The 18,121-nt window shown below is 28.4% G+C and overlaps 4 protein-coding genes across 25 annotated transcripts; 1 reads left to right on the top strand and 3 right to left on the bottom strand.

Moving 5' to 3' along the window:
• Positions 1-154: 154 nt before the first annotated feature.
• On the top strand, positions 155-2,127 carry LOC127062221 (COP9 signalosome complex subunit 5-like). 3 transcript variants are annotated; one of them, XM_050990039.1, is made up of 5 exons: positions 155-245; positions 680-861; positions 982-1,216; positions 1,296-1,490; positions 1,583-2,127. In XM_050990039.1, exons 1-5 carry the CDS (start codon positions 219-221, stop codon positions 2,027-2,029), a joined length of 1,086 nt encoding a protein of 361 aa, XP_050845996.1. In that variant the 5' UTR covers positions 155-218; the 3' UTR covers positions 2,030-2,127. The 3 variants fall into 3 exon arrangements, with proteins under 3 accessions (XP_050845996.1, XP_050846004.1, XP_050846014.1); XM_050990047.1 differs by having other exon boundaries at positions 217-374; XM_050990057.1 differs by having other exon boundaries at positions 219-419.
• Positions 2,128-2,287: 160 nt separating this feature from the next.
• Positions 2,288-13,028, bottom strand: LOC127062087 (AP-1 complex subunit gamma-1). Of its 19 annotated transcripts, none has more exons than XM_050989762.1 (16): positions 12,846-12,864; positions 10,316-10,427; positions 9,997-10,058; positions 9,394-9,586; positions 9,136-9,282; positions 8,732-9,047; positions 8,329-8,346; positions 7,216-7,626; positions 6,899-7,129; positions 6,570-6,791; positions 6,370-6,497; positions 6,003-6,249; positions 5,674-5,929; positions 5,433-5,593; positions 5,251-5,343; positions 2,288-5,047 (listed from the first exon to the last, which is right to left on the bottom strand). In XM_050989762.1, exons 2-16 carry the CDS (start codon positions 10,333-10,335, stop codon positions 4,946-4,948), a joined length of 2,607 nt encoding a protein of 868 aa, XP_050845719.1. In that variant the 5' UTR covers positions 10,336-10,427; positions 12,846-12,864; the 3' UTR covers positions 2,288-4,945. The 19 variants fall into 19 exon arrangements, with proteins under 19 accessions (XP_050845719.1, XP_050845709.1, XP_050845728.1 ...); XM_050989752.1 differs by lacking the exon at positions 12,846-12,864 and adding an exon at positions 11,844-12,284; XM_050989771.1 differs by lacking the exon at positions 12,846-12,864 and adding an exon at positions 11,849-12,284 and having other exon boundaries at positions 9,394-9,577.
• A 230-nt stretch (positions 13,029-13,258) lies between these two features.
• Positions 13,259-14,512, bottom strand: LOC127062258 (ADP-ribosylation factor-related protein 1). Its single transcript, XM_050990128.1, has 5 exons — positions 14,329-14,512; positions 14,064-14,234; positions 13,909-13,990; positions 13,602-13,773; positions 13,259-13,464 (listed from the first exon to the last, which is right to left on the bottom strand). The coding sequence occupies exons 1-5, from the start codon at positions 14,419-14,421 to the stop codon at positions 13,365-13,367; spliced, it is 618 nt and encodes a 205-aa protein (XP_050846085.1). The 5' UTR covers positions 14,422-14,512; the 3' UTR covers positions 13,259-13,364.
• A 479-nt stretch (positions 14,513-14,991) lies between these two features.
• LOC127062149 (F-box/LRR-repeat protein 4) lies at positions 14,992-18,004 on the bottom strand. Of its 2 annotated transcripts, none has more exons than XM_050989887.1 (7): positions 17,588-18,004; positions 17,351-17,444; positions 16,820-17,273; positions 16,478-16,730; positions 16,047-16,407; positions 15,649-15,976; positions 14,992-15,570 (listed from the first exon to the last, which is right to left on the bottom strand). In XM_050989887.1, the coding sequence occupies exons 1-7, from the start codon at positions 17,813-17,815 to the stop codon at positions 15,234-15,236; spliced, it is 2,055 nt and encodes a 684-aa protein (XP_050845844.1). In that variant the 5' UTR covers positions 17,816-18,004; the 3' UTR covers positions 14,992-15,233. The 2 variants fall into 2 exon arrangements, with proteins under 2 accessions (XP_050845844.1, XP_050845833.1); XM_050989876.1 differs by having other exon boundaries at positions 14,993-15,570; positions 16,478-16,733; positions 17,588-18,003.
• Between the last annotated feature and the right edge of the window lie 117 nt (positions 18,005-18,121).

The raw sequence follows: 18,121 nt of genomic DNA, 5'->3' as shown, positions 1-18,121 counted from the left end.
TCTCTTATATCTGAATAATTATATATAAAAATAACAAATGATCCGTAATATAAAGTATACTTTACGTTTATTATAATTACACAACTGCTATATTTTGATAATTAAATGATATTATCTATTTGAATTCGTAGACGTTCGTGAAATTTATTATTATTGACAACAACTATTATTATTAAGGAAGTACTCAAATGCGATGTCTAGACGTAGACAGCAGATAGATGTCGACAGAAGCTCTTGTATTCAAAGTAAAGCAATTTTTAGTTATATTTTTAGTTTAATAATATTCGGGTTGTTAATTACGTTATTATTGGCAACTTCAAGAAAAACTTTAATTCAAATACGAAAATCATTTTATTTTGCAATTGAAAACTTATGTTAGTGCATTATTCGTGTTAAATATTCCTATATATGTGATTTAGGTTAAGTTACATTCAAAAAGAATTGTTTATCATTATTGAGAAGATCACACATGTTACAAATTATAATGAAATTTGTATATGTGTATTATTTTAAATTTATATATATGTTAATTTTATAATTTTAATTATATAGTTGAATTATTGCAAATATCTAATAGTTTATGTTATATAATATATATGATAAACTTAATTAGATATAAAATTTAATGATGATGACTTTTTAATAATTTGTGAGAAATAATTAATTGCTTTAATTGTAGTTAGACAGTCTAGTACTTGTGAAAACAAAAATGGCTAGTACGTCCAGTGATCAAACTATTATTGCTCAAAAGACTTGGGAGATGTCAAATAATGTTGAAACAATTAACGCAGTTGATGAAATATACAGATATGATAGACAAGAACAACAAGATATATTAGCTGCTAAACCATGGGAAAAAGAGTATGTCTAATATAAATATGTAATAGTTTTTATAAATTTTTAGTATTATTCTCTTTAGAAGATTATAATAAGTAGAAATCATATTTAATTTTACTAATCTATTGGATTTTCTCAATATAGTCCTCATTTTTTCAAAGATATAAAAATCTCAGCATTAGCATTGTTAAAAATGGTAATGCATGCACGTTCTGGTGGAACGTTAGAAGTAATGGGTCTTTTGCTTGGAAAGGTAGCAGCAAATACAATGATTGTTATGGATTCTTTTGCATTACCTGTTGAAGGGACAGAAACAAGAGTTAATGCCCAAGCTCAGGCATACGAATACATGACTGCATATATAGAAGCTGCAAAACAGGTAAAATCGAAAGAATATTTTTTAGTTCATTTGCATTAAGTGCTAATATTTTTTCTGATATATTAAAATATTTTCTTAGGTTGGGAGACAAGAGAATGCTATTGGTTGGTATCACAGTCATCCAGGATATGGATGTTGGTTGTCAGGTATCGATGTCTCTACGCAAATGCTTAACCAAAATTTTCAAGAACCATTTGTTGCTATTGTAATTGATCCTGTACGAACTATTTCTGCGGGTAAAGTTTGCTTAGGAGCATTTAGAACTTATCCAAAGGTGTGTAGTAAAAGTAATATGGAATTAAGAATTTTAATGTATTTTATGATAAATGCATTTATATCAATATTATGACTATTTCTTATCTATAGGGATATAAACCAGCTAATGAGGAACCATCAGAATATCAAACAATACCTTTAAATAAAATTGAAGATTTTGGTGTTCATTGTAAACAATATTATTCTTTAGAAGTATCATATTTTAAATCGTTATTAGATAAACGATTATTGGATTCTTTATGGAATAAATATTGGGTGAACACTCTTAGCTCTTCTAGTCTATTGACAAATGCAGATTATACTACAGGACAAATATCTGATTTGTCTGATAAATTAGAACAATCGGAAGTTGCACTTGGAAGAGGATTTGTTTTAGGTGGAACAGATCCACACGATCGTAGTACAGTTGAAAAACTTATCAAAGCAACACGTGATAGTTCTAAAACTACGATTGAAGTTATACATGGTTTAATGGCACAAATTATTAAAGATAAATTATTTAATCAAGTTGGAACAAATATGACAGATTCTCGTTAAACACCATTCAATTATATTAATTCATAAGTTAATTTTTAAATAAGCCAAACAAATGTATTTATAATAAAAGCAATGTGTGTTATAATTAATACTTGTTACATACACAACTTTTCTGTTTTCAAGTTGTAGTTTTTCATATCTTCTTATTACATAAATATGTAACTTATAGAAAATATAGAGGAAGTGTCATTATTTCTGCAATAATCTTTTTAATTAGATAATTTTCAAAACAAACGTACGAAACGTATACTTTAAAGATTTAGTGGAATAAAAATACATTTTATTTTCACACCTTGATTTGCTAGAATGTATATATACAGCATCTTTATCATTACTCAATATCTTCACAATTGATTTATATATACACATACATATATATATATATATATATATATATATATATATATATGTATATATTTATATTTATATTTATATTCATATTTATATTTATTTATAATTATATTTATAAAACTAATATAGCATTGAGAACAAGTAGGCAGAGCACACCCCACTGAAGGGCTGATACTGTGTCACAGACTTTAGGACAAGGCCACTCAGAAACACACCCACCTGTTCTGCTTTCGCACTCCAAACATTCATATCGCACAACATATAAAGGGACGGAGCTAAAATGCGCGTACAATTATACTAATAACATATCTAACAATATTTCATAATGTTAATGAAAATCCGGCATGATCAAAGAAGCCTAATTCCACTAAAATCAACTAAGGATGTGCTAAATTTTTAACCATATGTATTAAACCTATGAAACTTATAAAACTATACTGTAACATGCTAACATTAGATTTAATTTAATAAAATTAAGTACATTATTCTTCTGTTAGTTTACATGTATAAAAAAACTGAAAAATAATCATTTCAATGTACGAAATTATTTTTGTCTGCCACACTGCCATTACCTAAGTAGGTATCATACATTTTTATAGACCTTGCACTTTTTATTTTATAGCAAGCATATTTTATACAGATAAAAAAATAAAAATTAGACCCCCTCTAAAATTGAATAGATTAATTTTCTTCACATATTCTCTGAAGACATTGATAAATACCCAGTTCTTTTTTTTTTTTCTTTTTTTTTTTAAATTACAAAGTACTAAACTTTACAATTTAAATAAATTAGATAAGGAATGTAATGTTTTGTGCAAATGTATAAACAAATTTTTATCATTTTTCTGTTATCTCATATTGTAAACTGTTGACAGATGAATTTTTAAATTATATTATAATTTTAAAAGGCAGACCTAAAATGAATTATTTTAAAACTTCGATAGTGCAAACTAATTTTTCTATCATATGAGAGCATGATTAATTCCGGTTGAACTAAGTCTTTACATGTGTTAAATAATTACATATTTGCAACATATAAAACTTCTTATATACGGTCATCAATTCCTCACATTCCACTGATTTTAGTTACTTCGTAAATGTTAAATACAATTTTCATAATTACCAATCAAATTTCGTATATAACTTTATTATTTTAATTGTTAAAAACAACGAATTTTTTTAAGTTTTAGTAAATTATGATTGTGTGATTTTAGTAACTTATGCCCCCCATATAGAGCAATTAGATGTTTGCAATTAAACCAATTTTATATAACAACCAGAATTCAGCCCTCCAATGTTACCATATATTCTAAATACACTCGAATTTGTATAAACACTGCATCCCCGACATTATTAGCAAATGAGGGATATTATAACGCACATATTCAACCACGTGGGTGTAATCGCAACAAAAATTTTTTTTAAATAAAACATCAAAAAAATGAATACTATGATATAATCCTAATAATTGTATTATATTCATATTTTGTAAGAATTCCATTTTGTATCTCATCTGTATAAGAATCTCATCATTTCTATATGACTGCACCTATCTATTATTTACAAGGCAATCGAGTTTTTCATTTGTTACAAATATAGTAGAAAAGATCAATTATTACAGCAAGGGTTAATTGTTCATTATAATAATAGGACAACAACACTTTTAAGAACAATCATAATTCATCCATACTATTAAGAGATAGATCGGAGAGATTCTATTATGTTTATCCAATACTTTAAGATATGCAAACTAAATGAAGACATAATAATATCATGAATTTAACAAATTAATAGAGTAGTGTTGTATCCAATATTATTTTCCTACCTTATTATGTCCTGGTAGAGAAAATATTTACAATGATATATATATATTTTTTTTTTTTATAGACATGCACCATAATATGAATGATATTTTACATTATTTTTCATATGTTCGCTTTATTCATTTATTATCGATTATGCTTGATCTTTTTCTGTAAACTGTCGAAATTAATATTGTATCACCTGCTCAAACAAGCATCTTTTTAATGTCTTTTTTTGTTTTTTTTTTGTTTTTTCTTTTTATGTCGATTATCTACAAGTGTATGATGCATGCATATCAATAATAGAACCAAAACAAAATATTTAATAACTATCTTGACTTATAACAGTTCTTCTACCAATGATATACTTTAAAATACTTAAGAAGAGAAAACTTAAGAATATTACATACAATTTCGAACAGTATCTAATAATGTGTAATATACATAAGTAATCTGTACATAAGTGAAATAATTATGATATTGCTTAGTATTGAACACAGGGTTGTGCCTGTGAGCAGGTGGGATATCCTTTTTCAATAAGAAAGACTAATATCGATATGCACATGCCATAAAATAAACTCTATTCGCACTATACGTGCTGATGTTCATCAATCATTCAATGAATAAAAAGAAACGTTTGGTACATTTTTGTCAACGCATATTTTCACTTTACCTCAAAAATAAAGAGGTTGTGTATGGTCTATATCAGACTTAATTAATTATTAGGCAGGCATATGTACAATTATTTTTGTATTGTAGGATGTCACTGTGATACCAATGAGGGAAAATTATTTACTTCTGTTTGTTCTAAAATTGGCCCTGCTGATCCAGTATAAGAAATTCGTAGTCTCATTCTTAATGGTACCTAGTTGCACAGAATAAGTTTCAACAAATTATTATCAAATATATAATTATATAATTATTTTTTGTACAAATTATTTTTAAACATAATTATTTTTTTTTACACAAAAAAGTTATTTTTATATATATTTTTATTTACGATAATAGCTAAGCAGTTTAAATATTTCTGAAAATTGACATTCGTAAGTATAAAAAAGAACAACTCACGTTATTGATATTTGTAACTCTTATTACTTGAGTTACTTCACCTGATGGAGGAATAACTGTACTTGATGGTGGCAGCATTTGTAGTTGGAATGTCTAAAAAGTATATAATATTTTTTTCATTACTTATTTTATTATGTATGAACGTTATATACAAATGAAAATATATAAAGTTTAATTTTTACCCTAGGAACTGCAGCTTGAAATAAAAATTCACTTAACGCACTATTCGTAGAATTATGTGCTGTCATATTTATAATTAATAAGTCTGTAATATCTGGTGGTCTTTCCATTTTAAAAGTTATTTTAAGTCCAGATTTATCCAAAACAATCATACTTGAAGTTTCTATAATTATATTTAAATTTAATTTAGATATTAATTTATATTAATCATAAGTAATAATATTTCTTTTTACGAATACAAACCAATTTGCGCTGAAGAATTAAGTAGGCCATCCACCAAAAAGTTTGTTGTACTCGTAGGATTAAATATCTGTGTTGTTAATTGTGATTGTTGGGGTAGTACTAAAGGTGATGCCCCTGTATTCATATCCAAACTACCAAGTAAATCTAAAAGATCGTTGTTATTTACACTTGTTGCGGGAGGAGGTGCATTTTTAGTTGTAACTGTTGACATTGTCATCCCAACGTCGGTACTTCCGAGTAAATCCAAAAGTGCACTCTATAAAAGATAAATTATATTTTTATTAATAATTTATTAACATCTTTTATATTTTTATCCATTTGATACATACTGAATCAGACGGGGTAACAGACGTTTCCAATACTACTGATTTTTCATCTTCTTGTTCTGGCTCGCCATTCACCATACCAATAATACCATTGGCTTGTGGCCTTGCAGTCTCCATTGGAGGCATTCTCTCGAGCAAAGCAGGTCGTAAATGATCATATTTTCTAAACAACTGTGAAAATTCAATACCTCGTTGTTGTAACTCAATATGTAAATTACTACCAAACGTATCTATAATCTGCCGAATTTTTCTGTAAAATAAAAAAAAATATAACATATTAATTTATATTTTGCCATTTATCTAAATTATGTAAATATGAAAGTATTATCGAGTAAAAGGGCAAAAAAAATTTTACAAAGCTAAAACTTACTCATTTCCTTTTTGAAATCTTGTACTTAATTTTGTAAGGGATAACAAAGTATACTGTTTTGTAACAATTGTGTTTTGTGGACTCCACAATAATCTTTGATAAACATCAATAACTTCATCTTCTGTTAACTACAAGATATAAAAAACCGATCAGTTTGAAATGTTTTATTACCAATTTAAAAATATGGATATCTAACTAACGTTTATTGGTGCATCTGCATCTTCCAATGGTGGACCATAAAGTAAAAGATCACCATACTCTCCAATACACCATGTTGCTACTTGAGCCAAAGGTTGTTTATCAGATGTATCCTTTTCTAATGCACGCCATAATGCACTAACAGCATAACCTTGTTGTGATTGTGTCTCTGAGATTAATTGAATTGTGCAAGCTACTACATCATCTCGTACATAATTTCCAGCCTGTAGTAAATAGAAATATATTTAATAACTGTTCCGTTGCGTTATTTTCTATATAATCAAAGTTGAAATTTCTATTAATAAATTTATAATTATTACAGTGTACGCACAGCAACAAGGACTTTAAATAATGTTTCCAAATGCCAACGTTTATTAGGTGCAAATCTTTCTGCAGACATTACTATATTGCTACTACATTGGGCTTTGAATTCGGGATCTGCACGTTCTAGAAAGAGCAATAATTCTTTCATCATATTTCTAATATTACTTGAATTAACAAGTGCAAAACTCAGTTCCATTGCTCTCCTTCTTATTGATACATCTGGATCTTTTAAACATTCCTATAACAGAAAAATAAAATACACGAAAAGTGTGAGATATTTCAAAAGATTTTTTTTTCTCTCTATTAATCATTTAAAGATCTTACCAATATTGTTGAACGATGCCTCTGAACTGCACTTGTATCCACATAAACTGTTTTCAATAATGTATTTAATGCAACATAACGAATATTTTTGTCATTATTTAATAAAAATCGACCTAGGATATTAACTGCTAATACTCTAAGTCCACTTTCGGATTTGATATCCATTATTGAGAGAACAGTTTCATATAATATTGTATTGCCAACATTTTTACTGGTTTCTGTATTTGTAGCAACTTGTGCAAGAATATCGTTCATCGCCTCAGATGCATCCACATCGTTACGTCCCAAAATTCTAAGGAGACGTAATATTTTCACTTGCAAAAATGGATCAGATACTCCAGATACATCATGCTCAGGAGAATATCCAGCTAATATTAAATTTTTCAGAATTCTCACTAGATTTGGCACAATCTGAAATAATAGCATAGTTTTTTTAAACATCAAAACTTATCCTTGATGCAACAAAACAATAAAGCACATTAAAAAAAAAGTGCAAGTAGAAGAATATAGTATAAGTAATTGTTTTCAATTGTTAATGCTTATAAAGAATAAAAGAGGATAGTAATAAATATAGTATATAATACTATATATAACAAAAAAATAATTTAACAATAGTTTGTAACATGCTCTTATTGATACTTAAAAATATATAGATATATAAATCCTTATGTTTAAATTTCAACCAGAAGACTGAAAAACAAATTCTTAGTAAACTTCAGAATAACCCTGAGTTGTATTTTTGGTATTGCAATGGATTATATTTCTCAAATAATACAGCTCTAATTGTTATTAAGATTTTTCAGGTTCTAAAATGCATCACCTTAACCAGCTAAATATTATATGTATATTTAGAAAGCAGGTAATAAGATACATGTATACCTACAGTTTCATCCAGAACATAATGAAAAATATATATTTGAAATAGTAAGAAAACATATTTAGATATATTAAATATAGACTGATTTATAATCAATAGTATAATTGCAAGCAGCATAACAAAACCTTAACCTCCTAATTCATAATTGTAACCCCATGTAAAGTAAAAGAAAAGAATGAAGTCTGTGTATGAAGCATAACATGCAGGTATACATTAAACACTTATATGGCTTTTACCTCTCGATGGCCGCATTCCTGAAGAAAATAAAACGACATTTATATTATGATGATTATAATGTATAAAAGCAATTTGGAAAATTTAACTCGTATGTATAAAATAACATAATAATTCAATTTTTTTCGAATGTAATGAAGTTATTGATATAATTTTTTTTTTTTTAATTGAATCTTTACTGTTTGAGACATGAGACTGCATTCTTTTCCATGGTGAAAGTGTTTCCATTAACAATTTTATGTGAATTTTAGTCACACAACGTCCATTAATATTTAACATATAAAAAATGTTATATTTTCTAAAGTGTATCTAACAACTGACTTATTGTTATTTCTTTCTAATCATTTATACTACGTCATATTTCTAGAATATTTATAATGTTTATATTCAGGAATATAAACATACCTTCTTGAAATGGTTTAATGTATCAATGCTATTTTCACACATTTCAGTAATAAGAGTAACGCCAGTTATTAACACTCCATGGTTTTTTTCTGTAATTAAACTTCGTGTAGCAGGTAAAAACATTTCCATTAATTCTGGTACACGTCTAATAATTCTAAAAGCACATAATGCAGCTTTTTTCCTAATATATGCATTCGGTGATTTCATCAGTCTTTCAACTTCAGAAGCAAGGTCCCTTGCCATTTCTGGCGATGCAATAGCACCCAATGTACAAAGGGCCAAACCAATTACAAACTGTGTAGAACTATTTAAGTCACTATAAATGAGAAATTAATAGTTAGTAACAAATATCATAATTTTGTATATAAGTAGAATGTATCTTATTTCAGTTTGAAAGTCCTCACGTTTTTAAACAATTTGTTATTAATAAATGAACATCTTGTCGTTCATCTAGTAGTAACATTGCTCCCAAATAGCCTATACGTTTATCTGTGAACCTGGGTGATGCAATAAGTTTCAAACATTCTAATTGTCCAAAATGTGCTGGATATCTAAAAATATAATTTATAACGTTATTATAATAGTGATTATAATAATAATAATTTTTTATTATAGAAAAATCTTATCAAGAAGAAGAAAAGAAATGAATGTTTATTACTAACCCAAGCATGTGAATGTATAAAAGTTTTGCGATGTTACGACATCTCCAAACACTATCCTCTTCTCTAAATGTTGAACGAATATAAGCACATTCTTTGTTTACTACTGTCCTTTCTTCTGCTGCTGTTCGAGCTGCTCTTATTTGTCTGATCAAGTCTCTCAACCTTGTTGGTGCCGGCATTCTAACTGTTGAGACTTTTAAATTATAGATGTAACATCAGTGCATTGTGTTAGCAGCTCTATGATGAGTTAAAGTGCAATGATGATTTGATAGTCATTCTCATGAGATACCACAATGAATAAGCGTATATTGGATATAATAAGCATGTATAATCTATTAAATAAGTACAGAAAAAATATATACCATAAGAAGAAGAAAAAAATATAAGGGGCCATGTTATCTAAATCATAAAATTATAAACATAAATATACACAAACATAATTAGAAAAATAATTTGGAATATCATATTTTTTCATCAGCAAAGCAATTAAAGCTTATTAAAAAATTTATGATTTGAAGCTTGCTCTTATAAGCAAAGTATAAAGTTGATATTTTAAATTGAATGCATATACTTAAGCATTGTAAATATAAACTTAATACTTACCTCTCTCTACTGCCTCATTGAAAGCTTGTTTTATGGAAGCCATGTTAAAGGCTGGGTTAAACCTGAAAGAATACACACGCAGCCTACTATATGCACACAAATGTTACTATCCACCTTCTGTTTATGCAATGACACTTGTACTTATTTATTTAATTTCAAGAACAAGCCCATCTCTTACTGTCTTTTAAAAACAGCATTCGATATTTAAAATGAACCAATTATGACAGAAGATATTGCCAATTATATTAAATTCTAAAGAAATATTTAAAATTCTTAAAAATATAAATCATTTATCGAAGATTTAGGAATGGAACATTACCCATGTTCTGAGGCATTCATGGTTTCACAGGCTGGTTTTGAAATTTAATCGATAGACGTCTCTAGTAAAAATGAATTGGTGATGATTAGGGAACACGTACGTTGCTCTCCTCCTATTGGACACACGATAGTCATATTATGGAGCATGACAACCATAAGTTGTTTTAAATTAAAAAAAAATATTAATGAATAAAATCACAAGCACAACCAAAATAAAACACTAACTCCAATTCGTTAAAATTAAAAGAAAGACATGGATGACATCAAAAACCATTAGTTTACATGTATCAAACACCATCTGTACTACTAAACTCTCACAACCATAAGCATATGATTCATTCATTTAAAACCATGACAATAATAATTTTAAACTATATCTCTTCTTTTTCATTATTTGTTTACAGTGCTATAAAAGTATAAGAGCATATAAGTTATTTAAAAAATAGCAAGTAAGATCTATCAGTACAGAATTGATATTTCTCCTCGCTAATATTTTTCCTGATATTTTAAAACACATATACAATACAAAAGATCATATATATATATATATATATATATATATATATATATATATATATATATATATATAAGAAAAAGAAACTATCAAATACAAAATTTACAAGAGCAAAATCTTCAAATATTTATACCAATAAAATTTCTTCAAAAACGAACCTTATAACACTGTCATATTGCAAGACAGATAGAAAAAGATAAGAAAAAATCGATTTGAAAATCCACTATTATATACAATTAAAATGACAAGTGTATCGTAAACATAAGATAACCGGTTTCACGGAGGCAAACGACACGAAAAATGATCTAAAGAGGAAACGCGTTACTCGGAATCGACTATCGGAGTCCTTGAACGTTATTCGATCGCAATTTCACGTGTCTATTGACCACGAAAGCGTGTTCGATGCAAAGACTGGCAGCATATTGCAAAACGTGTACTTATAAACCGGTTACATAAAAAAAATAGTCTTCTCATTTATTAAGGACTGCATCGAAGGCAAAGGGTTAAGTCTTACTCTTTCTCTTTCTCTCTCTTTTTATAGCTATCTCTCCTCTATTTCTCTTTCTCTCTCTCACACACACACACGCACACGCACACGCACACACTCTTTCTTGTCCTCCCCTTTCTGAAACTGTCAAAAACGGTACCCGATCGACGATGAACTTTGCAAAGAAGTTCTCTCACGGCCACGATCGAGCGTCGTATAATAACGAGACGACACGGAGGCGCGCGTCTTCGAGTTTGCTGTCGTGTCGGCCACTTTTCTACACGCAGCAAACTCCGTATATGACAAAACGGCGAGAGAAATGCCTCGCCTCCCAGGTAGGTATCACGAATCGGGCGCCCTCGTACACACTTCGCATACAGTGCGCCGCGCCTGATTTTCTTTCTCTCTCCCTCTCTACCTCCCTCCCACTCTCTCTCACTCACTCACTCACTCATTTTCTCTCTCTCTCTCTCTCTCTCTTTTTCTCTTTCTTATATATATATATATTTTCTTTCTTATCGTAATCACCGTACACGATTATTCACTCGATAGTATCGTAAATGTTACACGAATTTTCGTTTTCGATAAACAATCTTTAGTTTATAATCAAGGTCCGTAAATCGTCGTTCATAATCGTACGTCTCTACGGGCGAGCAGCCTGTAGAGCACACGACGAAAGATCGCCCGCACTACGCGCGCTCTAGTCGTACGAGAATCAAAATGGCGGAGCACTTGTCATCTACGTTCATCTCTCCCCCTATGATGTATAACAGACTCTATATTTGTCTCTTTTGATTGCGTGTCAAACACAACGTCATCTGACAATATTCGTTGACATTATTTTTACAGACGATATTGTCTTACACAAATGATAAATTTTATCTTAATTTCTTTTTTATTTTCTTTTCCTTCTTCTTTTTAATAATTGCTATTAAATCTTTATTGTTTTACTTCACGTGTAACGAAACACTTTATTATTTGATATCATGATCAGAATACTACCGACCCGCGAAAAATTTGCACATTTGAATGTTTATAATTGACTCATACTCTTCCATGATAAGATAATCGCATTTATTATTATCTTATTTATCATCTATCGAACGAAATTGCCAAACGATTTACAATTGATTATACGAAGCGATTGTATAAGTGTCATTGCACAATCGTATGTGGATATGTACATGTTTGTTCTTTGTTAAGATTTTCTTGTATGAAAGTGTACATTAGTTAAAGATAAAAGGACGATACGTATACTACGATTGTTACTTGATCAAAAAATATCTAAATAATAATATGTTTATTTTCTCAATCGAAAAATAACAAAAATGTTATACCGGAAATATACGATTTTTATTAAAAATTTTTCTGAAATTAGACTTATTATAAAATATAATATGATTTTTTAATGTATTTTTATATTTTCAAATTATTTTATTTATCATGTATTCTTAGAAAAAATGTGAAAATCATATAACGTAAATTTTAAATATATACAAATCAACCATACATTAATATAAACAGACGTACCTTCGATTGTATTCAGGAGGCAAAACACTCCAGTCTTCGGTTTCGTAATAAGGCCACATGATATTATAAAACTCAAAAAGAAAATTTTTTTTAATTGAAATGTGACACTAAAATATTAGCTATATATCATATAAAGTACAGCTGCACAACCAGTTTTGTACACTTTTATCACCATTATAATACAACGTCGAACGAAGTGTTGGCATTATCTCTTATCTCCATTATTATCTCGATATCAGTACCAGTCAGGTTAGTCGTTTGGACATTCTTAAGGAACGACTATAAATTTTATTAAATCAAATTATGAATGAAGGAGATTTAACGAAATAATGTCAAATATAAAATTGATAATTTTTATGGTCAGAGATATTGTTATTATACTTCGAAAATAAATTTAATAAAAAGAAAATCTATATCTTAAAAAAAATGTATTTTATTTATACAAACGTAACACATACGGGAAAAGATTAATAGTATTGTCTGCAATATATAGTTAACGATTAAATACGAATGTTGTGGTTATGATAAACAACTATCGTCTTGACTTCGAGGGGGGCGAACGTCGCTATTCCTTTTTACACAGTCTACAAGCCAATGGATACCTTCATCTACGCCATCTCTTTATCATAAAATTCATAGTTCACAATTTTATTATTTTTCTATATAATTCTAACTAATATTATTTATAGTATAGAATGTAGAAGATAATGGAATAGTATAAAAAAAAAGAAACAAATAGAAAGTAACTTGACATACCCATTAAGAGCTGATACAGGCATTACCATACAATCCCTTCGTCCAATTAAATGTGCATTTTGATTAAATATTGGTTTGACTTCTCTAACACCCATGCAATCTGGAACATCCTGCTTATTGGCTAAAACTAAGAGGGGTACTCCTCTCAAATGTTCAGATGATATTACTCTATCTATATCAAATAATATTTTAATCTTTTAGATCATATACTTTGTAATGATAATTAAAAATATTATTCTAACATAATAATATGATATTTATAAAATATACATCAGGAAATAAATATCATCATATATCAGAAACTTACCAAAGGTTTCTTTAGAATCTGGTATCCTATCACGATCGGATGAATCAACAATATAAATTACTGCATGTGATTCGGCATAATACTGTGTAATTAAATAATCATATTATAAACATAGTGTTTATATAACTTATAACATAATATTAATAATTATATACTTTATCCCATAAGGACTGAAGTTCTTCTTGTCCTCCAAGATCCCAAAAATTAAAACGAATTCCAGCGATATCAATTTTTCCAATATTCAATCCAACTGTTGTTGTGATTTTACTTGGATTCATACCTTTATAATTTTTTGTAAATTTAGTTTTAGCTGCTTCTAAATACGTCTAAAATAAAAAATAAAAAAATAAAGGAGATAGATAATCCCACAAGAAAACCGAGTGACGTATAACCTTAAAAAATCGTTCGTTCTACACGCACAGTTTTTCCTGCATTATCAAGTCCAAGTATTAATATAAAATATTCATCCTTTTGTACTAAGTACTTATATAAGCCGTGTAAAAGTGTGTACATTTCAAATTATTTAAATAAATTTGCGTTTAACCTATATGTCTCATGTTTATATTTTGTATCTGTTAGTAACTTTCCGAACTCGACAATTGGATCGTTTCAGTTTCAAAGTGACAATAAAATTTCTAGTGACAATAAAATAATTCTTGAAATATTAGAAACTACCAATCATTATGAAGATACGAAAGAAAAGTTTGTTTACATTCTATCACCCAAATAGTAAATAATCAAAATCATAACATAACAAATATCATAGAAATAATATCAAATAAGTTAGTTTTGCGAAAAGGATCAGAAGAAGAGTATTCGTTAAAGAGAAAACTCTTGGTAACTTCATCAATACTTATAATACTAAAATCAATTAATTGATCGATTTTTTAAAATCGTAATTTTCTTTGTTATATAAAATATATCAAATTTTTAGCACATTACAAAAAATAATCTTTGCACAATTTATATTAAATTTCATCGAACTAATCGACTACATTTAATAGGCAACTAAATTATTAAATAGCTTATTAATAAACTTTATACACAAAAGTAGGTTTGCGTGAATAAAAAAATTATATTGTTTTGTATATTATTTTATACAATATTTTATTAAATGTACAAATCTATTATACAATGTCCGTTCAGCTTTTTTAAGAAATAATGCAAATAGGATTAAGATGCATTCTTGCAATGCATTGATTTATTTGCATGATAATTATAATTGTATCTTTTCAATAAATTCCAGTCTTACAATCAGAAATATTTAACTTTCTGAATTTGTTTATAAATTTTAAGAAAGTAGACTTTGAATACAGAGAAACACTTTATAATAAATCTGTTCCATTTGCTTGAAAACTTCTTTTGAATGATATATGTGGATACTTTTGTCGCCATTCTTGAATTTTTGAATCCGTGATGCCTTCGCAAAAACTAAGATCAATCATTTCCAATTTAGGGCACCATAATAAAAATCCATAACACATATCAGGAGTAAGAGATCGTGCTCCTAACAAATCTAATTGTTGCAAACGTTGGCAAAGTAACAATGGCTCTAAGTCTCTATCTGTTAATCCTCTTAATGCAGCCAAGAATACTTTTTCTAAATAACGACAAGAAGATAATAACGCCCTTAATGAATCACCTGGAGCACCCATTCCACCACTATAAACATAATATGTAATTGTATTGTGATTCGTTTTTTCTTAGTAGCTAAATAATATTTAATGCAATAGCACATACCACCATCCAAAATCTACTTCTCGAAGGTTAACGCATCGAGCAAGGGCTCTTACACCATGTGGTGTAAGAGTTTGTGCTTTCCAAAAGTCAACGCTTTCCAATTGTAGACAAGAGTTTCCTAACTCAATTGCTACTTCATCTACATTTAAACGATCATGCATTCCTGCTAAATTTAAATGTCTCATTTGAGGATTTTTCCTTAAAATTGAACATAAAATAGAAGTTTCAATTGCAGTTCCATAAAGTTCCAGACGTTCAAGGCACTGTAGTTTTTCTAACTTTGAAAATCCATCACTTGTAATACCCATACAATTACGTAAACATAATTCTAAAAAAAGAATGTAAACAAAATGTATGGTATATGGAAAAGGTATGCGTTGAAAAGTTTAAAGACATACCTTTTAAATTTTTACAAATTCTTGAAACTTCAAGAATTACCATATCATTAATAGAGCGACAGCAATTTAAACGCAGATGTGTTAGAAGACTACCACAAGAATGAATAAAATCTACAAGATCTCTGTCACTAATCATGTTATAATTACCACACCATGATAAATCTAAACGTTGTAAATATTGACACCTTGGAATTAAATGTTTTAATGCATGATCATTCAGGCAATACCAATATGGTTTCAAATTCAAACTTGTATAGAGAAGAGCATCTCTTGCTATATTACTAAAATGTCGGTTTACTCTGCATAAACGACAGAGTGTCTTTAAATCTAGATTTCTTAAAATTTTTAAAACTGTTTCATCCTGTAAATGAGTATAATAAATATATAAGCAATGTTATAGAAAAATAAAATATAAAGATCAAATACTTTACTGGAAGTGCAGAAAAACTACCACATGGTCGACTATCAACGTTGTTTAAAGTTGACAATACAGTCTTGTCATTTGGTAAAGATATCCTACATATTGGAGAGGATGAAGAAAGATGCATCTCTCGTATAAGTTTAGGGAACTCTTCCTGTAAAAATTCTTGTAAACTGTTAAATGCTTCTTCTATAGGTGGTACGGAATGGCAATGTTGTTCTAATGTAGTAACTAACTTGCCTTTAGATATATTATCCATTATTCTGCTGTAAATGTATATATAAATATATATATATATGCATCAGTTCTTAAGAAAAATAATAATATTGTATATAAAATGAATATTTTCTACCTGTTATAGAGAATGCAGTATTTATGAAACATTTTTTTAAGTATAGTCAAATCTTGATTAGCTTTCAAATAATCAGGTGTTAAATTATATATATCTTCATTATATCCATTACAGTCTAACTCTTGTAACAAATTACTTAAATTTTGATGGTACATATGATTACGAGGCATTATCAATTCAGATGTTCCAATGAGAAGTACGGCATCCAGTTCTGTATAGTAATCCAATAAGTCATGATTAAATTCTAATCTGACCATTTTTGTTTTAAAATGACAAGTCTTCAAAGGTGGTGAAAAAATACGTGGTCTTTGAGGTACAAATTGAGGGGGTCCATTCCATAACTGAAACCATTGCCCACAAGGATTTTGTACCCATATACCAACTACACTGCCTGGATTATAGGTTTCATATATTGATATTCGGATAGGATATACCTCTTGATAATATTCAACATCTTTATATAACAAAAAATATATTACTTTATGATCTATGTATCATAATATAAATATTTCTTTTTTATATATTACATACCAATGTAGTCTTGGCTAATTACACTTTCATTATTCTGTATCATGTAATCCTCTAACCTTGAAGGTGCTTTATTCCACCATGGTCCATACGTTCTCTATGATTATTAATGTTTATATTTATGAGATCAAAGTAAATATAACATTGTTGACAATAGACAATTAACATAGTTCTCTTAGTATAAAATATAAACATTTTCAATGACACTCAAACGTGATTAAGATCTTTAATTCAACATACCATGACAAAGGCTTGTGGAAAGTCTCCATAATCAGGAAATTTACTTGGGTTTCCAGCAACATTGTACGCTGTGTAGGAAATACTGATATTACTACCATACTGAGAACTAAAATCACACACGTCTTTAACAAATTGTTCAACAAAAATGACAGATTCATTTTTTCCTGTAGAATTATTATTATTATTTATTGGTACAACTTCAAATTTTGTTTCATCATGAGGTATCATGACATTCACGATCTACCACCGATTTATTAAAAACGCTCATTTAAATATTATAACAGTATATACAAGTATCGACGTAAACAGCTTTCGCGCTAAAGCTTTAGTTCATTCTTGAATCTTGTACGATACGAATACTTTCATTCAAATAGACAGTAGTGAACATTTTTTTACTCTTCCGTTTCTTTGGAATCACGCGCGTGTGTGTTGTGTGTATGTGTTATAATTCATATATACACACATGGATTTTGTATGAATACAAAAAATATAAAATAATTGTGTGTGTATGTGTGTACATCTGTATGCAAACAC

The sequence above is a fragment of the Vespula vulgaris genome, chromosome 1 (genome assembly GCF_905475345.1).
Source record: "Vespula vulgaris chromosome 1, iyVesVulg1.1, whole genome shotgun sequence".
NCBI lineage: Eukaryota > Metazoa > Arthropoda > Insecta > Hymenoptera > Vespidae > Vespula > Vespula vulgaris.
Note: the sequence above shows the minus strand (reverse complement) of the source record. Positions and strands in the feature narration are given on the sequence as shown.